The sequence below is a fragment of the Myotis yumanensis genome, unplaced genomic scaffold (genome assembly GCF_028538775.1).
Source record: "Myotis yumanensis isolate MYYU_CA2020_CCGP unplaced genomic scaffold, mMyoYum1.0.hap1 SCAF_2, whole genome shotgun sequence".
NCBI classification, from domain to species: domain Eukaryota; kingdom Metazoa; phylum Chordata; class Mammalia; order Chiroptera; family Vespertilionidae; genus Myotis; species Myotis yumanensis.
In genome coordinates, this window is record NW_027223753.1 from 27,896,343 (window position 1) to 27,920,227 (window position 23,885).

Consider the following 23,885-nt stretch of genomic DNA (forward strand, 5'->3'; position numbering starts at 1 on the left):
CAGAGTGGGTCTGCCTCAGGCTGGCCTGTAGTGCATGGGTTCTTGACTTTGTACAGGAAAGATTTCACAATACAAGTTCAGGTGACTTTGAGAGTGTGTTTATTAAAGCTGGGGACAGTGAGACAAAGGAAGGACTTGGGGTAGAAGAAGCAACAGGAGAGAGTCTAGGCCAGGGGTGGGCAACCTTTTTGTGAGCGCGTGCCAAAACCAGCAAAATCTCTGACTCAAAATTCTTCTGCGTGCCAACCCTAATTTTTTGAGAACATGTTACGCCTACTTGATATCTCTTAAGGTGTACGTATGTGAAGAACCTTGAAGAAATAATAAAATTCATTCAAGCGACAAAAACACAGTATATGATGATGAAAAATACTTTTATTTTTTTAATGTATACATGTTATGTAAAATTATTTATTTATCTAAGATGGACCTACACTGAATTTATCTGAAAAATAAAAAAAAGTCGATATTAAGAAAAAAATTGTAAATGGAAGATTATAAGAGAGGGTTTCGTGTGCCAGCAAAAGTTACTGGTGTGCTATGTTTGGCACGTGTGCCAGGGGTTGCCCACCCCTGGTCTAGGCAGTGTTCTGCTGTGGCTCCCTAGAAACGTTATAGGAAAGAAGTGAGCCAAGGTGGGGCTGCTGTTAGCTCACAGGGAAGTCAGAGAAAAGGGGGGCCTTGGAGACAGTATCATGGGTTACCCCAGGATGAGCTGTCACCACCCACTGCTTCCCTGGTTGCAAGTCTTGTGGGGACCCTTAAAGTTTAGGAGGAAGTAAAAAGTTCATGCCCAAGAAGAGTCATGGGCATACTCCAGAGAGAGCTCACACTGGGTCTTTGTCTTGAGGGTTTTAATCTTCTGGGGCAAGAATTTTAGGGGATGGGGTTTCAGTAGAATATTCAATAGTTTTTCAGGTACCTTTTTAATATCTGATGCATCAAAATAGAGTTTAGGGGAGTTTGGCATTATTCTTTGGTCTGCTTTGCTGTTTTACTTTTATCTTGGGTCTGTCTGACTTTAATGGGATTTTTATTATTTGTTCCCCTGATTTCATCTGTCCTTGAGTTTGGCTGGCACAAATGGCATTAATCAGGTCTCTGTCCTCTATCTCCCTGACCAGGGTGATTTGAGTTATGTATTCTCTGGGTAAGGAGAAGAGGTATAAACCATTTGCTCTCAAGTATCCTTGGTTAGGGAAGATAAGGTCTTGTGATTCACTATCTGGCTATAAGTTATTCAAATTGTTTGGCCTTGTTTAATTCTCTTGTTTCAGTTTTCTCATTCCACTTGCCAGGAATTTTCCTAGCTTCTTACTATCCTGACTCAGAATAATGAAATTTGCATGGGAAGTACTTACTAGTATTTAAATAGATTTTAAATTTATAAAATCTGAATCAAACCAAGAGAGCAGTTTCATAGAAGCTAATAAAAAGTGAGAGAGACAAGAAACTTAAGAATGGCCTAAATTTGTAGAATTCAATAATTTGCATAAAGAATAAAAGAATCTCCCATAGTCTCTCTACTGACAGGAAGGATAGAGCAGAAATCTTGTATACAGTCTTTGAATAGCACAGCTGTTATTATTGGGGGTGGGGAGGGGTCATCCTCAAACAGATTAAAAGATAAAATATATGATGAGCTCCATAGATGCAAAAAGAATTTTTAAATAAAATTCAATACCCATTCATTGATTAAAACTCTTAACAAATTTAGGAATAAAAGAGAACTTCCTTAATCTGATAAAAGGTATATTTTTAAAAAGCCTATAACATGTGCCAACTATTAGCTATATAGCATGAAGACCAATATCTACACATAGAAGACAACCAATAAATGATAGCTTTGATGATGAAAAATATAACTGTAACAATCATCGGTCTAAGTGATAAAATATTAGAAGAATTCTTTTTAAAATAAAAAACGAATAAGGATGACTGCTATCAGTGCTTTTACTCAGCCAATATGGTAAAATAGGGAAAATAAAATACACAGTGATTAGAAAGGAAGAAAAAAATTGTTGTTTTCATAGTTGGTATGATTGTCAGAACCTACAGATAAATTATTAGAATTAATAAGATTTTTTAGCAAGGCAATTGGCTATAAGATCAAAATAGAGAAGAAGTTGAATTTCTGTAAACCAGTAACAAGAAGAAAATAATTGTTTAAAAGAAACTGATGAACAAAATAGATCCAGAGACACAAAAGCATGGAACGGACTGTCGAATCTCAGAGGGAAGGCGGGGTGGGTGAATGGGTGGATGGAAGAGATCAACCAAAGAACTTGTATACAGATATGCATAACCCATGGACACAGACAATAGGGTGGTGAAGGCCTGGGGGAAATGGGGAGGCTAGAAAGGGTCAGTGGGGGAAAAAACAGGACATCTATAATACATTCAACAATAAAGAGCCCTAGCCGGCTTGGCTCCGTGGATAGATCATCGGCCTGCAGACTGAAGGGTCCCAGGTTCAATTCCGGCCAAGGGCACATGCCTGGGTTGCAGGCTTGATCCCCAGTGTGGGGTGTGCAGGAGGCAGCCAATCAATGCTTCTCTCTCATCATTAATGTTTCTATCTCTCTCTCCTTCTCCCTTCCTCTCTAAAATCAATAAAGAAAAAAAATTTTTTTTTTAAACGAAAAAAAGCCGAAACCGGTTTGGCTCAGTGGATAGAGCGTCGGCCTGCGGACTGAAAGGTCCCAGGTTCGATTCCGGTCAAGGGCATGTACCTTGGTTGCGGGCATATCCCCAGTAGGAGATGTGCAGGAGGCAGCTGATCGATGTTTCTCTCTCATCGATGTTTCTAATTCTTTATCTTCTCCCTTCCTCTCTGTAAAAAATCAATAAAATATATTTTTTTAGAAAAAAAAACAAAGATTTTTTTTTACAATAAAGATTTTTTAAATAAAATATTAATAAAAGATACCATTTATAAAACCAACAATAATATACGATACTTAGGATTAATCTAACAGAAGATAAGCAAGGCCTTTATGGAGAAAGTTTTTTAAGCAACTTTTTTCAAAAGATAGCATTCTACCTTCTCCTGCATAATTGTCAGTTAATAGTCAAGGCACCATGTTAAAATATACACACTCATACACACATGCATGTGCACACATGCCATGTGGATGGGGCTTTGTGAAAGACTGTTTTCTGCATAGATCACGGGAAGGGAGTCCCAGATTCAGTATACTACCTAAAGCTGATAGAGAACTTAGGTCCACTGCTCCTCATGCCACTTTTTATCTCTGTCAGTCCCAAGGTGGCCTGACAGGAAGGAATTTAGCTTTTCCTTGGATGCACAGTTTTTAATCTCTGTGATTTAGACAGTCAGATTCCTCATATTGACCACTCTTTCTTCCTAGGTCAATCACGTCCATCCGGAGTGAACTGATTCCATACCTAGTAAGAAAACAGTTTTCCTCAGCTTCCTCACAACATGGACAAGAGGAAAAAGAGGAGGATCTAAAGAAAAAGGAGCTGAAGCCCTTAGGTCAGTACTTGGGTTGGTGCAATAAGGTTGGGGTAGTAGCACCTTTGGAAAGAGTGGCTGGGCAGCTTACTGATTTTTGTCTAGCCACCCGGCAAGACAGGCTAGCTGTCGCCACTCTCTGAGCTCTGGGTAAGCTTGCTTAAGCAGATCCTGTCACTGTGCTCTTCAGGGACAAGCTAATCATGTCTCAGGTTCATTCTCTAGACCATTCTTTAGATCCTCACTAGACCGTTTTAACTTTAAACTCTTCCCACCACTTCTCAGTTCCCCTGTTTTCTAGGCTCTGGGCTGCCCCACTCCTGACTAAACTCAGCCTCTCTGTCAAGGGAAGAAAGGTGTACAATTACAGTCCAACCAGAGGTCTCCTTTCCAGGGTGCAAGGGCGAGGTCTGTCTTGTTTGCTCTCATATCCCTGCCTAAAAATATTTATTTATCAAATGAATTATTAGCTCTGTGACCTGAGGGAGGTTACTCAGTCTTCTTTTGTTTTTTAAACCAGTACATTTTATTTGACCTTAGACTACATACTCCCCAATTTGTCTCAGTTGTGATACGCAGATGGATTTAGATTGCTTTTGGTGTGCTCAGTCTTCTAAACCCCAGTTTTTGTATCATAAAAGATCCCAAATGATTATTGCAAGAGTTGAAAAACTGGAGCCCAGCTACTTTGGCTCTAAGTCTTGTGCTATTTCTGTCCTGGTACAACTTCCAGATATGTAATAGAGGCTAACCCCACAATATGGCTGGTCTCTAAAACCTGGACACTTGCTTGTGTTACTTCATGATTTACAAGAGTCACCTATTTTTTTTTCCCCCTTAGTAGTGCTTGGTTATTGGTCAAATTTGCTTTAGGACCTCTTTTAAAGCATTTTTGTTTCTTACAATATTTCAAACATACAAGAAAGCACATTGCCTCTTTTAATTTTACTTAGTCTTTCAAGTTCGAGTGGGATTTTCCCAGGGTCCATGCTGCATGAGTGGGTTCCACGGGGAGAGGTGTGAACTTTGCCCTGTTTCAAAACTTACTGAGTCTATATCCCCTCTGTCATCTCTCTCATTCATTTGCTCGGTTTGGGTGTTTGCTCTGAAGATATTTACAGTTTTATAAAAGAAACCAATGCACTGACGTTTGCTCCTTACGATGGCTGCTGGAATGCCTGTCGAGGAGACAAGTGGGAAGACTTGTCCAGATCACGGGTGCGCTGCTATGTCCACATCATGAAAGAGGGGCTCTGCCTTCGATTGAGCACCCTGGGACTCTACATAGAAGCAAACAGACAGGTGAGAGGATGGGTCTAGAAGAGAAGTCATGGGAGCTCCTTACCTAGAAACAAACTGAGTCTTTTGTCTTATTTATTCATTAGATAGACCATGACTTGTTCAGAATCCCTTTCACTCCAGGTTGAGAAAGACCTGGACTATCAGGCGGGCAAAAGTGGCAGCAGAGGGCCTGGTCCATAGAGGCAGAGCCTCTGTGACTCTAAAAAGAGGCTAAGATCTCCAGGAAAGCTAATCTATGGCTCTGGGTTCAGCAGCTTTCCCCTATTCTGCTCAGCTGGGGTATATGTACAGTACTTCATGAACAAGCAGATAAATACTGCATAATAAGTCCTGTGGTGACATAAACACAGGCACACAGAGGAGGCTTTTCTAAGAAAGTGAAGGAACAGAGTATAGAGTAGCCAGATGGCAACACCTCAAGGATGGAACGTCTATGAGAGAAATGCCTGGAAACAGCATTAGAAGGTGAGGAGTCTTGTTAACCCCTTTTTTTAACCCTGAGGTTTATGAGACATAGAGAATGAGTAACTTCTTTTGAAGGGGAAGCAGTGCCATGAAAGACAAGGCAGGTTTTAGTTTAGTTAAGGGATGCAGAGAGAGACAGAGAAGAGGCTAAGGGTATTGGGGAGCTCTTATTGTGTAGCAGTCACAGGAGGAAGGTTTTTGGAGAGGGGCAAGATGAGACCATGAAAAGAAACACAGAGCAGTAAAGGACTGAAATGAGAATAGGAGCCCTGGCTGGTTTGGCTCAGTGGATAGAGCACCAGCCGAGGGACTGAAGGGTCACAGGTTCGGTTCTGGTCAAGGGCACATGCCCAGTTGCGTGTTCAGTCATCAGTCGGGGCCTGCAGGAGGCAGCCGATTGATGTTTCTCTTCCTCTCTCTTCCTTTCTGAAATAATAAAAATAAAAAATAAATGAGAATAGGAAAAGATAGATGATTGAGGGAACAACATTAGGATGACATTCAATAACAGGAACGAGATGATGAAAAGATTAGCTGTTGACATGGTTCCTGATAGAACCTTGTGAAAACTATCAGTGCAGGTATAAGCTGGGGAGGGATGGAGAGGCAGGTAGAGTTATTAAAGTTGCTGGAAATTGGGATTGGGATTGAGTCCAAAGAAAACCTGGCTCAGGAATCTTCAGAACCCACACCAGCTCCAGACCTCAAGCTGGCTTCCACCAAAATTGGTTATAGATTTAAAAGAATCCAGGCCAGAGAGTTTATGAGAAATCACAACTAATTCCATGTTTACTCAGGGCAGTCCTGGATAAAGTTAGCCCCAATTTAGGGTCAAAGCTATTAGAAAGCTTCCAAGATTTTTAGTTCTCTTTCTTTAGACTATGATTAGTCTGTCAGACCGGTCAAAAGCAGGTCCATGGACAGCATGAGGCTAGAGAAGTATCCTCTGAAGTGACAGCAAAGGCTGTGCAGCCAACAGGCCTGAATGGCTTTGGTTGTAATAGAGATCTCCATTCTCCTAACCTTTTTCGTTTTCTCATACTGGAGAGAGAATGGTGGAAACTTTCCCATCAGCATTTTATTTTGACTGGTGAAGAACATGGGTGCTTTCTCAGGGTCTGTCCTGATTATGAAATTTGTGTAACACTGCTCCTATCCTCACCTCATGCATGGCCACAGTGGTCAGGAAGTGAGCAAGAACCTAAGATGACTATGGTCAGGACTCAGGATACTCCCTGCCCTCCTTAGGCCTCCTCCCCCAAGTGCTGCCTGGATATGTCAAAGATTGATCTCAACACCTCCTAGCTGAGGGACATGGCATTACTTTCAGGGACGATACTCTCAGCTCAGAAACTGAGGATAAGACCATCTAGAAGCTGCTGCGTAAATAACGCTTGTCCCAGGGAAAATGCAAGAGCCTCCTGCTCTGCCTCATCCAGATAGGAAGCTGTGGCTGAAAACTCCCACATCTCTGACTGGGCATTGGGTTCTACCTAAGGTGCTTTCAGGTGTTTGTTTTTTTTTTGTATTTACTTTAATGGCTAAATCTCTTTCCTCAAGGTGCCCAAATTGCTACCTCTTCTTTGTCCAGAAGAATCACTGGTTCATGCATCAGCCCAGATTGTCAACAAACACTTGGTAAGTGCTAGCTTGTGCAGGGCAGGTATGGGATGATCTCTGGGTGCATTGAGGCTTGCTCTTGTGAAGCTAGATAGGGCTCTCAAGCCCAGAACCTCATTAGCCCCAGGGAAATCCCAACAGGGTTTTGGTTACAAAATTTCACCTTGGGCTAGAATCTGCCTGGAGAGGTGCTGACCCCAACTACACAAACCCTATTAAGGAAAGTCCATTATAGTCCTGGGGCTTTCCCTCTCCCTCCCTCTTCTTACCCCGAATTGAGCACTGTCTCCAAGAGAACATATCTATACACCCAAGTGCATGAGAGTGTAAGTTTGAGTTGGTCTCAGAGGTATTACGTGACTTGTGACCCTAAGAAATACTGATGATGGTTTCTCTTGCTGAAGTATCCCTGGGAAAATATCCTGTTAGGCCCCAGCTCAAGGGATCTGGGGGGCTAATTTGCATTTGGCTAAGATGAATGGATAGAATTTTATATTTGCCTTTTGCAGGTTGGAATTGACTGCCTCATTGGGCCAGATACACAGATTGGAGAGAAGTCATCCATTAAGCACTCGGTCATTGGTTCATCTTGTGTCATAAGAGATAGAGTGACTGTCACCAGTTGCCTTCTCATGAACTCAGTCACCGTGGAGGAAGGGTATGTTTCCCCTTGTGCCCACTTGAGACAAGGCTCCTGGTACCGCTCAGAGGCTTTGGGAGCCAGTACAGCCTGGGAAAGGGCTCAGCTTGGGGAAGGGAAGAAAGGCAAAAGGATGAAGGGAAGAATAGTTCCTAGGCCCTTTGAGGTTTTAATTTTGGTTCCATGATGAAATAGTCTCTGAAAGCATTCCAACAGTCTTATCATACTTATGACATTTGGTCCTGGAAGAAACTACTCTCTCCTGCTTTGATATCCTGCTTGATGGGTGGCCTCAGTAGTGAGCCACTGGCAATGCTGGGGTGACACTGTACCAGTATCTAAGGGTCACCTTCCCGTATCTTAGTATCCCGAGAAGCCCTGAAGAAGGCAGAGGCCTAGGAAGAGTGGATGTATAAGCCACACACCGTTTTTGATGGAGAGCTTCTCTGTTACTAAGTATGGAGAATGTTCCCCCATTTTGAGATCCTATAGTGTCCTAAAATCTTGGCTTATGAACAACCTGTACTTGGAGTAAGAAAACATGAATAATGTTTAATAGCATTCTTCCTCTGTATTGACCTCAGGTTTTTTCTTATATAAAAAGTAAGCATAGGTGATAACAGAGGAAGGATACCAAATCAGTGATTTTCAAACTTTTTAGAAAGGTTCTCCCAAAAAAAAGGTTTTCAGACTTTTTCTTAAGGCAGATCTTATGCAGAAACTCAGTATTGAAAAGTGATAAAAGTACAGTGGTTTGGAATACTGTGAGGAAGGGGTGCTTGTCCTTATAGGACAGGGGTGGGCAACCTTTTTGTGAGTGTGTGCCAAAACCAGCAAAATCTCTGACTCAAAATTCTTCTGTGTGCCAACCCTAATTTTTTAAGAACATGTTCCGCCTACTTGATATTTCTTAAGGTGTACGTATGTGAAGAACCTTGAAGAAATAATAAAATTCATTCGAGCGACAAAAACACAGTATATGATGATGAAAAATACATTTATTTTTTAATGTATACATGTTATGTAAAATTATTTATTTGTCTAAGATGCACCTACACTGAATTTATCTGAAAAATAAAAAAGTCGATATTAAGAAAAAAAATTGTAAATGGAAGATTATAAGGGAGGGTTTCGCGTGCCAGCAAAAGTTACTGGCGTGCCATGTTTGGCACGCGTGCCAGGAGTTGCCCACCCCTGTTATAGGATGTGAAGCAAATCTATAAAACAAATTTTGAAGACCTCTGGGCTAGACCAGCCTGAGTTTGATTCTGGCTCACACATCTGTTGATTTCTCTGTCCAATAACTGATAGGCAAGAAGTATAGGGGAAGACTGCAAGCCTGGTGAAAGCTGAACTACTTCTCACAGCTGCCAGTGAGGGTTGGGAGAAGCATTTTGGGAAGAGAAGCTTCATAGAGATAGAGCTAAAGGTTAAGCCTTTGCTGTTTAGAAAGAATGACTGATGGAAGACAATAGGCAGGATTTAGGGAGGAAGTGCCATAATAAAAAACCAGGGACGCTGGAGACCACAGGGATGTTGCCACTAAGATCTGTCCTTCCCCAAGCCCACAACCTGGCTTGACTTCCAGAACCCTTGCAACCAGCCCTCAGCCTTCAGCCAAAAGTTGAGAAGAATCTTCTCTGGAGGGAGAACCAAGATGGCGGCGTAGGGAGCAGACCTGTGTGTGCTGCTCTCTCACAGCATCATTGAAACTATCAACTATGAAGTAAACAACCGCCACTCAGAACCATGGGGAAGTTGGCCCAGTGGGAGATCTACAACTGGAGGAAAAGAAAGAAGCGCAGTGAGACTGAGTGGGAGCTACGGAGGCACCAAAACCAGAGGTACGCAGTCACACGCCACGCGGGCTGCAAATGGATTCTCGGTTTTTTACGAACCCTCGAATCCTCTGGGCTTGCTCGGGGCGGGTCTCTGAGGCCCCAGATCCCACAGGGAGAGGCGGCCACGGCCTTGCAGTGGTCGGAGAGCGAGGGAAGCTCTGATACGCGGCTGCTCGCCGGCACCGAGGGACAAGAAATCCTGGTGTCCCGGGGAGGCGAGGGGCGCGGAGACGCCGCCATCGCTATTTCATCCATGCTGGTGACTCCCTGTGACCCCGCCCTACCCTCAGGGCTGTGCCAGAGGCACAAGAGGGAATGACTGTGCTTTTACAAACTCTCAAATCCACTGAGCTGGTTCGGGCGGGTCTCTGAGGCCCCAGGCCCCAAGGCGAGAGACGGCACGGCCTTCCAGCGGTCAGGAAGCGAGGGAGGCTCTGGCGCTCGGCTGCTCGCCGGCACTGGGGGACGCAAAGTCCTGGTGTCCTGGATAGGCAAGGGGCCACTGAGTCTCCGCCCCGGCGACTCCCTGTGATCCCGCCCTACGCAATTTACATTCCCATCTGGGCTGTGCCAGACCCACAAGTAGAAGCGCCTTTTCTTCTGCAAACTTTCAAATCCACTGAGCTGGTTCAGGCGGGATCATGAAGCACCAGACCCTACGGGGAGAGGCAACACGGCCTTGCAGCCATCAGAAAGCGAGGGAGACTCTGTTGCACAGCTGCTCGCCGGCACTGGGGGACACAAAGCCCTGGCAGAGAGTCAAGGGGCCGCGGAGACTCAGCCAGTGCTATTTGCTCCGCCATGGCGACTCCCTGAGTCTCAGCCTTAATCAATTTACATCCCCATCCAAGCTGTGCTAGGTGCACAAAAAGACCCACCTGCGCTTTTGCAGCCTATCCCAACAAATTGCAGACTTCAACTGCTCGCAGCCATGAGAGACACACTCAAGAAGCAGACCCAGGAGAACCAGGATGGCGGCATAAGGAAGAGACCTGTGCGTGCTACCTCGCACAACAACATCGAAACTACCAAATATCAGACAAACACCTATCATACAGAACCATGGGAAACTTGGCCCAGTGGAAGCTCTACAACTGGAAGGAGAGAAAGAACATTGAGACTGAGTAGGATGTGACACCAAGTACAGAGCCCAACCCAACAAACTGCAGATTTCAACTCCTCGCATAGAAAGAAGCGCATAGAGACTGAGTAGGATGTGCTGAAGCACCAAGTACAGAGCCCATCCCAGCAGGCTGCAGATTTCAGCTCCTTGCATCTGGGAGGGACGCAATCGGGGGGCAGAGTCGGGTCCGGGGCCGGCCAGGGCTGGGCCTGACTCGGCCGGCACTGTGGAACTGCTGTACCAGCAAGCGCACAAACATGCCCACTGGTCCCAGTCTCTGGTGGGGCGCTGCGGGACAGCAGACAGGCAGTCTGCGCACTTGGTGGAGGGCAGGAGCGCTGGATGTGCAACCACCAGGAATGCCTGGAGATTTTGTCTAGTGGGGAGCCGCCGGCAGGGGACAGAGGGCCAAACTTCCTGTTTCCCCGGTAAGGCTGGGATGGCCCCGGTGAGGCTGAAACGGTCCCGGTGTGGTAGGGACGACCCCGGTCAGGTCGAAACGGCCCCGGTGTGGTAGGGACGACCCCGGCGAGGTTGAAACAGCCCCCATGAGGTAGGGACGACCCCAGTCAGGTCGAAACAGCCCCGGTGTGGTAGGGACAACCCCGGTGAGGTTGAAACGGCCCCCGTGAGGTAGGGACGACCCCAGTCAGGTCGAAACGGCCCCGGTGTGGTAGGGACGACCCCGGTGAGGTTGAAACAGCCCCCGTGAGGTAGGGACGACCCCAGTCAGGTCGAAACGGCCCCGGCGTGGTAGGGACAACCCCGGTCAGGTTGAAACGGCCCCGGTGTGGTAGGGACAACCCCGGTCAGGTTGAAACGGCCCCGGTGTGGTAGGGACAACCCCGGTGAGGTTGAAACGGCCCCCGTGAGGTAGGGACGACCCCAGTCAGGTCGAAACGGCCCCGGCGTGGTAGGGACAACCCCGGTGAGGTTGAAACGGCCCCCGTGAGGTAGGGACGACCCCAGTCAGGTCGAAACGGCCCCGGCGTGGTAGGGACAACCCCGGTCAGGTTGAAACGGCCCCGGTGTGGTAGGGACAACCCCGGTCAGGTCGAAACAGCCCCGGTGTGGTAGGGACAACCCCGGTGAGGTTGAAACGGCCCCCGTGAGGTAGGGACGACCCCAGTCAGGTCGAAACGGCCCCGGTGTGGTAGGGACGACCCCGGTGAGGTTGAAACAGCCCCCGTGAGGTAGGGACGACCCCAGTCAGGTCGAAACGGCCCCGGTGTGGTAGGGACGACCCCGGTGAGGTTGAAACAGCCCCCGTGAGGTAGGGACGACCCCGGTCAGGTCGAAACGGCCCCGGCGTGGTAGGGACAACCCCGGTCAGGTTGAAACGGCCCCGGTGTGGTAGGGACAACCCCGGTCAGGTTGAAACAGCCCCGGTGTGGTAGGGACAACTCCGGTGAGGTTGAAACGGCCCCCGTGAGGTAGGGACGACCCCAGTCAGGTCGAAACGGCCCCGGCGTGGTAGGGACAACCCTGGTCAGGTTGAAACGGCCCCCGTGAGGTAGGGACGACCCCGGTGAGGTTGAAACAGCCCCCGTGAGGTAGGGACGACCCCAGTCAGGTCGAAACGGCCCCGGTGTGGTAGGGACGACCCCGGTGAGGTTGAAACAGCCCCCGTGAGGTAGGGACGACCCCAGTCAGGTCGAAACGGCCCCGGCGTGGTAGGGACAACCCCGGTCAGGTTGCAACGGCCCCGGTGTGGTAGGGACAACCCCGGTGAGGTTGAAACGGCCCCCGTGAGGTAGGGACGACCCCAGTCAGGTCGAAACGGCCCCGGCGTGGTAGGGACAACCCCGGTGAGGTTGAAACGGCCCCCGTGAGGTAGGGACGACCCCAGTCAGGTCGAAACGGCCCCGGCGTGGTAGGGACAACCCCGGTGAGGTTGAAACGGCCCCCGTGAGGTAGGGACGACCCCAGTCAGGTCGAAACGGCCCCGGCGTGGTAGGGACAACCCCGGTCAGGTTGAAACAGCCCCGGTGTGGTAGGGACAACCCCGGTGAGGTTGAAACGGCCCCCGTGAGGTAGGGACGACCCCAGTCAGGTCGAAACGGCCCCGGCGTGGTAGGGACAACCCCGGTCAGGTTGAAACGGCCCCGGTGTGGTAGGGACAACCCCGGTCAGGTTGAAACGGCCCCCGTGAGGTAGGGACGACCCCAGTCAGGTCGAAATGGCCCCGGTGTGGTAGGGACGACCCCGGTGAGGTTGAAACATCCCCCGTGAGGTAGGGACGACCCCAGTCAGGTCGAAACGGCCCCGGTGTGGTAGGGACGACCCCGGTGAGGTTGAAACAGCCCCCGTGAGGTAGGGACGACCCCAGTCAGGTCGAAACGGCCCCGGTGTGGTAGGGACGACCCCGGTGAGGTTGAAACAGCCCCCGTGAGGTAGGGACGACCCCAGTCAGGTCGAAACGGCCCCGGCGTGGTAGGGACAACCCCGGTCAGGTTGAAACGGCCCCGGTGTGGTAGGGACAACCCCGGTCAGGTTGAAACAGCCCCGGTGTGGTAGGGACAACTCCGGTGAGGTTGAAACGGCCCCCGTGAGGTAGGGACGACCCCAGTCAGGTCGAAACGGCCCCGGCGTGGTAGGGACAACCCCGGTCAGGTTGAAACGGCCCCCGTGAGGTAGGGACGACCCCGGTGAGGTTGAAACAGCCCCCGTGAGGTAGGGACGACCCCAGTCAGGTCGAAACGGCCCCGGCGTGGTAGGGACAACCCCGGTCAGGTTGAAACGGCCCCGGTGTGGTAGGGACAACCCCGGTCAGGTTGAAACGGCCCCCGTGAGGTAGGGACGACCCCAGTCAGGTCGAAACGGCCCCGGTGTGGTAGGGACGACCCCGGTGAGGTTGAAACAGCCCCCGTGAGGTAGGGACGACCCCAGTCAGGTCGAAACGGCCCCGGCGTGGTAGGGACAACCCCGGTCAGGTTCAAACGGCCCCCGTGAGGTAGGGACGACCCCAGTCAGGTCAAAACGGCCCCGGTGTGGTAGGGACGACCCCGGTGAGGTTGAAACAGCCCCCGTGAGGTAGGGACAACCCCAGTCAGGTCGAAACGGCCCCGGCGTGGTAGGGACAACCCCGGTCAGGTTGAAATGGCCCCCGTGAGGTAGGGACGACCCCAGTCAGGTCGAAACGGCCCCGGTGTAGTAGGGACAACCCCGGTCAGGTTGAAACAGCCCCGGTGTGGTAGCGACAACCCCAGTCAGGTTGAAACGGCCCTGGTGTGGTAGGGACGACCCCGGTGAGGTTGAAACAGCCCCCGTGAGGTAGGGACGACCCCGGTGAGGTTGAAACGGCCCTGGTGAGGCTCAGACGGCCCTGGTGAGGTTGAGACTACTCCAGTGAGGTTGGGACAAATAAAGGGGACCAGTATGGACTGATGAACAGGTGTAGATACAGAAGCAGAGCAACATTGAACAGAATGTTAAACTACAATGGGGAGCCTGGGGAGGGTTGGGGGGGGGATTAAGAGACCAACTGAAGGACTTATATGCATGCATATAAGATTAACCAATGGACACAAGACACGGGGCGGGGGGGGGCGGGGGGTAGGGGCTGGGGGAATGTCATGGGGGGGAAAAGGAGACATATGTAATACTCTTTGTAATACTTTAAGAAATAAAAATTATTAAAAAAAAAAAAAAAAAAAAAAAGAATCTTCTCTGGTGAATCCAACCAGCCCAATAAGAAAAACCTAAATTTATTTACATCAGAGATTACTAACAGCCCAGTGAAATCACCCTGTAGTGACAAATTTCATTCATGTTTCTAGAGCTTCCAATCAGCTTTTTAGAATTCTCCCTTAAATATAAAGACATAATCAAAGATTACCAGAGATCTAAAGAAAGCTTCTATCATGAAAGATAGACACCACATCAAACAAATAGAAAACAGCAACTGAGAAGAAACAGAGGCTCTGCAGGGAGAGAAAAATACTTTCAAGTAACCTGTCATTTCAAAGAACAGAAAAAGAACCCTAGGCAATTAAAAATATGATAACATATTTTCTTATTTCAGAAACATCTCCTCATTTTGATCTTAGCTCAGATTTCACCATTTAAGAAGAGGCTTTGCTTACTACCCTATCAGCAATAATCTGTCCCAGTACTCTACATTACATCAACTTGTCTTATATCCTTTGTAGCATTTTTACTGTCTGGCCTTGAGAAGTACACATTGGCACTGGTTAGAGTGTTGTCCCGATACACCAGTCAGGGCACATACAAGAAGAAACGAATGAATCTATCTGTATAAAAGCCTAAGCGACCATTGCAACCGAATGGACAATCGAACAGGCTGCATGGGGCAACCAGGCCAGCAGGGGTCACAGTGAGGGGTGACCAAACAACCGAACAGCAGGCTGCGTGGGGCGAGCAGGCCAACAGGGGGAGCAGTTGGGGGCAACCAGACCAGCGGGGCGGGGGGGGACATTTGGGGGCAATCAGGCTGGCAGGCAGAGGCAGTTAGGGGTGATTAGGCTTTCAGAGGGGGCAGTTAGGGACAATCAGGCCCACAGGCAGGTGAGCAGTTAGGAGCCAGTGGTCCAGGATTGTGAGAGGGATGTTTAGGCCCGATCCCCAAGCAGTCGGACATCCCCCAATGGGGTCCTGGATTGGAGAGGGTGCAGGCTGGGCTGAGAAGACCCTCCCCGCCCCCCCCCCCCCCCCCCGCACGAATTTCGTGCACCAGGCCTCTAGTGTATAAGTAGAACAACAAAATCAATCTCTCTCTCTCTCTTCCTCCCTCTCTCTAAAAAACCAATAAATAAATAGCCTGGACAGTGTGATTCAGTGGTTGAGCATCAACCTGTGAACCAGGAGGTCATGGTTCGATTCCCCTATGGCCGTGGTCGGCAAACTGCAGCTTGCGAGCCACATGCGGCTCTTTGGCCCCTTGAGTGTGTACCCCTAAGCCTTAGGAGTACCCTAATTAAGTTAATAACAATGTACCTACCTATATTGTTTAAGTTTTAAAAATTTGGCTCTCAAAAGAAATTTCAATCGTTGTACTGTTGATATTTGGCTCTGTTGACTAATGAGTTTGCCGACCACTGCCCTATGGGGATTGAGCCTGTCATGCCTGGGTTGCAGGCTCAATCCCCAGTAGGGGGCATGCAGAAGACAGCCAACCAATGATTCTCTCTCATCATTGATGTTTCTATCTCTCCCTCTCCCTTCCTCTCTGAAATCATACAAATATATTTAGAAATAAAAAAATCAATAAGTAAATAAAAAAGGAAGTACAAATTGGTAGCTACAAAATAGTCATGGGATGTAAAGTACAGGATAAGGAATATAGTCAATAATATTATAATAACTATGGTGCCAGGTGAATACTGGATATATTGGTGGGAACACTTTGTAATATGATTGTCTAACCACTATGCTGTACACCTGAGACGGATAGAAAATAATATTGAATGTAAACTAATTTAAGATAAAAATTTAAAAAGAGGTCCTAAACTAAGGCAATAGCAGTGGAGATGTAAAGGAGAAATAATAAGGTGATAAACACTATAAAACATGGTGACTGCCTAAATATGTGAGGTAAAAGGGCGAGAAATCAAGATGCCCAGGTTTTGCTTGAGCAATAAAGTTTCTCGTGTGCTAGTCACTAAGATAGAAATCAATAAAGGAGGAGCAAGAGATTCCACTCCGCGCATCTTCACCCCTTACCACCACCTCCCACACCCCTCCTCGCCCCTCACCACCCCCTTTCCTCTCCACCACACCCCCTCTTCCACCACACCCCTCCTCGCCCCTTACCACTTCCTCATAAAAAAAAGAAAAAAAAAGAAAAGAAAAAATAAAGGAGGAGCAAGACATTACTAATTGGTAGGCAGGGAAATGATGAGTTCCACTTGGGACAAGTTGCATTCATGGCAGGCAACCTTGATGTGCAGGACTGGAGCTCAGGAAAGAAGCCTGTGCAAAGTACAGATTTGGGAATGGTTGGCATAGAAGTGGTAACATAAGATCACTCAGGGATAGTGTGTGGCATTAAAAGAAAAACCAAGACAAAATCTTGGGGAACATCAGCAATTTTAGACATAAGAAATGGGATCTAAGGAGACTGACAAAGAATGAGCAAGGCAAGGATATAAAGGGCAAAGGAGGGGACAGTTGGTAGGTGAAGCCCAGGTTTCTCGTTGGGTAAACAGGTAGATGGTGTAGTGCTCACTGAGATGAGGAAGGGAGAGGGAGCAGTAAATTTGTGGGGCTATAAAGCCTGTGTAGGGCACATGAGATTGGAAGTACTTCATTCAGGTGTGTGAAGGTATCTAAGTACCCAGTCTGATTAAAGGTTAAGAGAAGAGGTCAGACCTAGAGACCTCTTTCTGAATTACTGTGGTCTTTTCTAACTTATTTTCCTGTTTCCATTTTTCTTTCTCTTCCAAATCCTCCTACTATGTAACCCACCATCTAAAGCATAAACTTTAGAATGAGACTGCCAGACTGAATCCTGGGTCTGTAACTTACTAGTCACTTAGGAAATTGGCTTTACCTCCTTGTGCCTGATTTTCTCACTATAAAATGGGGTAAAAACTGAGCTACCTCACAGGTTTATGAGGAGTACTAAACTAAAAGAGTTGACAGACAAAGCACTTAGAGCAGGAAGACAGTAGGCAGGATTTAGGGAGGAAGTGCCATAATAAAAAACCAGTGCATGGCACATAGAATGTTAGCTGTTACTTTATTATCATCACCATTACTTTATCTCATTTCACGGAGGTAGCATGTTGCCAGCATTGTCTTTCTAAAGGATATCTTTACTCTTATCTCTGTCCTATTAAAAAAAAAACTTTGGCCGAACCGGTTTGGCTCAGTGGATAGAGCGTCAGCCTGCGGACTCAAGGGTCCCAGGTTCGATTCCGGTCAAGGGCATGTACCTTGGTTGCAGGCACATCCCCAGTAGGGAGTGTGCAGGAGGCAGCTGATCGATCTCTCTCATCGATGTTTCTAACTCTCTGTCCCTCTTCCTTCTTCTCTGTAAAAAAATCAATAAAATATATTTAAAAAAAAAAAAAAAACTTTGAAAACTCTCCATTACCTTTATAGAATAAAGTTTGAACTTCAAGATTTCTCATGATCTAGCTCCAACACCGAGTCCTGGAATGTTAGAGTGAGATGGGGCAGAGATGAGATTAGAGGTCTTCCAGCTCAAGTCCTGCATTTTTACAGATAAATAAATTGTGGCATTCCAAACTTTTTCTCCTTGCACCTCTGCTACTCCATGCCCCATTCTAGATTCCTGTGTGAGACTGACAGACCTCACCATTCTCTTGAAAACCAGAACTTCACTAGCCTTTATCCATTTGATCACCTGGTTCCAGAGTAGCTCAGGAGGCTTTGTCACTTCCACTCTGTGTATCATCTCGCCTTAGACATTCCAGAGAAACAGTGCCATAACTTTACCATTTACTCTAACCAACAACCTCTTCCTCCCTTCCTGTGGGTGGGCAGACAAAGCATCAGCTCTCTATCACCTCCTTAAAGTCCAGTGTTAGTGTCCTGAATTGACATGAAGAGACTTGGTGAGAAAACCAAGGCTTCCTAAGAAACTCCAGCTTGCTTGTATGAGAGAAGTTCATAGAAAAGGCCTGCATAATATCCCAGAGTCAATTACTGTTTTGGACGAGGTATAATTCTGGAAGGCCTAATAAGGTTTCTAGCTGGGGAAACAATAAAGGTTTAGATGGCGACTGCTGCTATTTTTCCAACTAAAAAAGTTGAGCTAGTCCTGGCCAGTTTTTCTCAGTGGTTAGAGCATCAGACCAAAGGGTCACGGGTTCAATTCCTGGTCAAGGGCGCATACCTCAGGTGCCAGCTCAATCCCCAACCCCGATTGGGGTGCATGTAGGAGGCAACCAATCGATGTGTCTCTCTCACATCAATATTTCTCTCTCTCCCTCTCTCTCTCTCTCTCTCCCTCCCTCCCTCCCTCCCTCTCCCCCACTCCTCCTGCCTCCCCTCTACTCTCTCTAAAAAAAAACAAGTTGAAGTAAAGCTATAGCCCACATGGGTTTAATGATAAGATCAGACATCCTGAATCCCATATGAACTTTTCCCCATTATTTTCAGGTCATTTAGTCTTAATTATTTATGGTAAATGTGGGAAAGGTAATTAAATTGCAGTCATGTGAGATTTGATTACTCTGCTGCTATTACATCTGGACTGATTGGTAGAGTAGGAGCATGAATTTGTCTGGAAGATTTTCTCATATTCTTTGTTTGCTTGTCTCTACCTCAGTAGTGAACTGATGAGGCTTTCTGGACAGTGGCTTGGACACCTGCCCAAGGTCCTCAGGGCTTGAGGGATGCTAATAGGACCACCTTGGGGAAGGTGTAGGCGAGACTATGCAGAGACGGCTCCTGCCTGTCTTTCTCATTTTCTACCACTTCCAATTTATATGACAGCTGATGCTTAGCAATCCAAAGTCTAGTGAAAAGTTCATTGTCGAGACTTCAGTGTCCGTCTGTGTTCTGCATCTTTGGCCCTGTAGTCCATCTGCATTTCCTCTTTCTCCAAGGTGAGTGACCCAAGCTGTAGTCTAGGATAGTACCTTCACATGTAGACAGGCCAGGAAGCCAGGTTTTCACCTAGATTGTCCATGCTTTCTGCAAGCAGCAAGTGCAGCCCTCAGAGCTAAACAAGATGATACTGCTGCTCATTGTTACCCTGAATGTTCTCTTCACCTACACTCAATTGACTGCCCTGCCCATTGGGTCCCTTACTTTTCTACTATCCTTCATTCCTGACATTCATTCTGCCTGAATTGCCTCTCTCTAGAGATCTTTATCTGTATAAATCCTACCCATCTTTCAAGGTCCAATACATTTTCTAATTCCTACATGCAACCTTTGTGAATTGTCCTGTGTTCCCTGGGCACCCATAACATTTAACTTATGTTCACATGGCACTTAACTGCCTCTTTCTTTTTTCATCAACAAGACTATAAATTCCTTGAATACAGAAATACTTCTTATATGTATTTGTATTCCTTAACTTCTAGTGCTGTACATTTTCTATACTAGATACTGTGTAAGTATTTACTGAATGAAAAATAGAGATCCCTGGTTTAAATCCCTGTACTGTAATTGGCTGAGTATCTGTCAAGAGAGCCCTGTCTACTTCTAGAAAAAGAGCTGAGTTAGTACTTCACTCCTTGAAACTCAACAAAATGAAAACACTAGGTAACTGCCACATACCCATACACAGACTAAAGAATACCTGTCAGGCCCTAACCGGTTTGGCTCAGTGGATAGAGCGTTGGCCTGCGGACTCAAGGGTTCCAGGTTCGATTCCAGTCAAGGGCATGTACCTTGGTTGCAGGCACATCCCCAGTAAGGGAGTGTGCAGGAGGCAGCTGATTGATGTTTCTCTCTCATCGATGTTTCTAACTCTCTATCTTTCTCCCTTCCTCTCTGTAAAAAAAATAAATAAAATATATATTTTTTTTTAAAAAAAAAAGAATATCTGCCGAAACTGGTTTGGCTCAGTGGATAGAACGTCGGCCTGCGGACTGAAAGGTCCCAGGTTCGATTCCGGTCAAGGGCATGTACCTTGGTTGTGGGCACATCCCCAATAGGAGATGTGCAGGAGGCAGCTGATCGATGTTTCTCTCTCATCGATGTTTCTAACTCTCTATCTCTCTCCCTTCCTCTCTGTAAAAAATCAATAAAATATATTTTTTAAAAAACAAAAAAAAGAATATCTGTCAGACACAATAAAATCTAGATCCTACCCACCCTGGCCAGGTGACTCAGTTGGAGCATCATCTTATAAACCTAAAGGTCAAGGGTTTGATCCTGGTCAGGGCACATACCTAGGTTTCAGGTTTGATCCCCAGTCGGAGTGCATATGGAAGGCAACCGATCAATATTTCTCTATGTTTCTTTCTCCCGTCCTCCCTCCTACTTTTCCTCCCTCCCTTCTTCCCTCCCTCCCTCCATCCCTCAACATCTGGTGAGGATTTAAACAAAAATCACTGAGCTAAGGTTAGGAGGCTCTGGTATCTGGGATGATAAGGATGACTCAGCCATAATCTTTAGACTGAAGTAGTGAGTCAGATCTTTAGTCACATGTCTAGAAAAGGTTATGAGTAAATTTAGAAAGCCTGCCAACTAATCCCCAGAGAAGAACCTGCCTGTCCTCAGAGTTACTGAGAAGTTTCATGGCTCTTTGCCAAATACTGCCAAGTCAACACCTGAGGCAGAAGCCCGTGACAGAGTCACCACTGTGTAAGCTTGGGCACATTGCTTAGCCCCTGTGAGCCTCAATTTTCTCTGTAAAAATTAGAGTAAATACCACTACCCTGCAGGTTTGCTAGAAGGATTAAGTTACATAATGAATATAAAGTGCTTTGTGTGTGGCGTGGTGTGCCTGGCCAAGCAATAATCTTACCATAGGCCTCTGTGTTTTCTCACGGCCTCCTCTTCATTGAAGCGTTAGGGTTAGCAGGATAATTTACCGAGACCTACAACTGTGCTTAAAATTTAACCCCACCAAGGAGAAATGAGGACCAAAACCCCATTAATCGCCCTGGCCAGTGTTTCTCAGCGGTTAGAGTACAGCCTGTGCACCGAAGGGTCTTGGGTTCAATTCCTCATCAAGGGCACATACCTGGGTTGCCGGTTCAATCCCTGGCCCCAATTGGGGAATGTGGGGGAGGCAACCAGTCGATGTGCCTCTCTCACATCGATGTTTCTCTCTCTCTCTCTCTTTCTCTCTCTCTCTCTCTCTCTCTCTGCCCCCTTCCCCTTCCCTTCTCATTTCCACTCTAAAAATCAGTGGACTTCAGGTAAGGATTAACAAAAAAACACATATAGACACACACACAAACAAACAAAAATAGCATTAATCTTGGCTATCTCTGAGCAGCTTCTTAGATAACACAACCAGGCATTAGCACAGCAAAGTCCTTAGTACCCAGTTGAGAGTTAAAACTAGATGCAAAAACTGTAGTTCTGGCCCTGACCTGTTTGGCTCAGTGGATAGAGCGTTGGCCTGTGGACTCAAGGATCCCAGGTTCGATTCCGGTCAAGGGCACGTACCTTGGTTGCAGGCACATCCCCAATAGGGAGTGTGCAGAAGGCAGCTGATGGATGTTTCTCTCTCATCGATGTTTCTAACTCTCTATCCCTCTCCCTTCCTCTCTGTAAAAAATCAATAAAATATATTTTTTTTAAAAAACTGTAGTTCTGGCACTGGGGCCAGTTCTTGAGCTCCATAGGAAGCTACCTTCCCCCCACCTTAAGCACTGAGCAGAAAAGGCAGTCATTACTGTGGATTGGCAACAATGAGGGGGCTTGTTTCATACAGTAGTATCTGTCCTTCCTCTCTACCATGAGCAAATGCACACACTTCCAGTAAAATCCTTTATCTTGGAGTTTTTTCTGGACAGAGGGAAGGGTATATTGACTTGAAATTTTTCCAGAGAACCTCAGCCTTGCTAATGGAGGTGGCTTGTAACTGCAGCATGATGATGAGGAACAATTGAAGAAGCAAGTGGTAGAAAAGAGCTTCACACTCACTGAGCATTTTGTCAGGTGTTCATCTCGAAGCCTTCCACAGATCCACTGACCAAGAGCTTCAGAAAAGCGCCCAGCTTCCCATCTGTCAACCCACTTTTTCCGTCACATCTGCAGACACTCTATGTGTCCAGAGGGTGTTACACACAAACCAGATGAGGAAAGCAATATGGGAGGCTCTGAAGACCTCGTTCAGACCTGCTAAACCCAAGGAGAACTCAGACTATGCATTGCTATGGGAATCCAACCCAAACGTTCCAGCCTCCTCCTTTCAGAAATGGCTCCCACCTATATCCCAGATTCCAAAGTAGCCAGTTAATAGTGTCTAATTATGGCTGCTTGAGTTTCTGTTGCCTGTTTTTTGTCTGCTGACCATGTTTACCTCTTGCCTAGCTCCAGAGCACGCTGACACAGGCTCCTAAAACCACTGAGCAGGAGCATCCCCCTCTCCCACCTTGGAAAAAGAAAGGAGACTTTCAGTGACAAACTAGTAGCCAGTTGCAAGCCTGCTCTGTCCCAGGCACCTGTGTATCTGAGGCTTTCTATACTTGATTACTATTCTTTGGGGGAGAATTTTCCCCAAGGAGCAAGAACCACTCTAACTTCTGACTGAACTGCTTCGCCTGAAGCAGAGGGAAAGTTGGAAAGTTCTAGAAAGTCCCTTAATGCCTGTCCAGTGAGTGTATCCTGACTTTGAGCCAAAAAAAAAAACCACAAACTAATACTGTCCCTGCCCGTCTCTAGCCCATACCACAGAGGTGCTGTGGCTTTGGCCTTTCACTGCTTTCCCACTGACTTGAAGAAGAATAGAGATAAAGAAGATTCTGAAATGCCATAAAGTGCTATATTTACCTTTCATTTTTCACATTTTACTAAAGTGTTGGCATTTGGGAGGATCTTTTTTAATGGCCTGTGCATCGACAGTTTCAGTACTTGGACTGTCCCTTCTCTATCCCCCCTGCCTCATAGGTTTCGTAGGATATTTCCTTAATTGGTGTTTTGTTTTTGTTTGTTTTGCTTCAGTGGATGCTCACACCCTTCTTCTCCCCTCCTCCCCTCCAGCTGCCCTGACTCTTTAGGGCACTGAATATTCCCCTGTTAACACAGAGATCCTTCTGGAGCCATCTCGGCTCAGAAAAGCAACCTGGCAGGTCCAGGCTTCCTCCAGTCTTTTCTCCCCTTGATTTATTTGTATGACATTATGGTTAAATGTGTGGATTCTGGAGTCAGGCAAACCTAGATTTGATCTGCTACTTGGTAGTTATGTGGTTTTGGGTAAATGGTTTAACATCTCTGTTGCCTTATCTACAAAATGTGGTTATTATTTTTACTACATCTGAGGTAAAAATGATACTCCCACAATCATCTAGGAAGCATTTTTCCCCCTAATTAAATACATAAGGCCCTTCATTCTAGACCTACCAAAAAGATTGATGGGGGCCCAGACCTGGAGAGTGGTTTTGATTGCTATTTTTAACACTGCCCAGGTGATTTTTCTGATAAATGGCTAGATTTGTCACTCCTGTAATATACATAAGTATTTAGCATAGTACCTGGCATAGAGTAGGTATGAATTAATGCTAGTGAAGATTTCAGGAGCCAGGAAGATGCTCTTTAAACACATTTAAATGTTAAGAGCAAGTGTTGCTACTCTTGAGAGTGTGGCTTTAGGATCTGGAGTAGTCTTTAATGTGGCATGGAGCTGGTTTGAAAAGCACCCTTTTTTTCCTAAATGAGTATGGTTTAACCAGAGTCTGTGGTGAGAGCTGTGGGGCACCCACTGTTTTCCACAGCTGATCTCCTAGGAGAATTGCAGGACCTGAGCTGCAAATATATCAGATGAATCTTGGTGTATATATTCCCAGACGAGAGGTGGAG

The 23,885-nt window shown here is 46.8% G+C and overlaps 1 protein-coding gene across 1 annotated transcript in view; it reads left to right on the forward strand.

The window, feature by feature from the left end:
• EIF2B3 (eukaryotic translation initiation factor 2B subunit gamma) overlaps positions 1-23,885 on the forward strand; it is a 93,925-nt gene that overhangs the window by 63,263 nt on the left and 6,777 nt on the right. The window contains exons 7-10 of the mRNA XM_070404887.1: positions 3,372-3,499; positions 4,590-4,780; positions 6,806-6,883; positions 7,375-7,523. Coding sequence (XP_070260988.1) covers positions 3,372-3,499; positions 4,590-4,780; positions 6,806-6,883; positions 7,375-7,523 — 546 coding nt within the window. The remainder of the gene's footprint in view (positions 1-3,371; positions 3,500-4,589; positions 4,781-6,805; positions 6,884-7,374; positions 7,524-23,885) is intronic.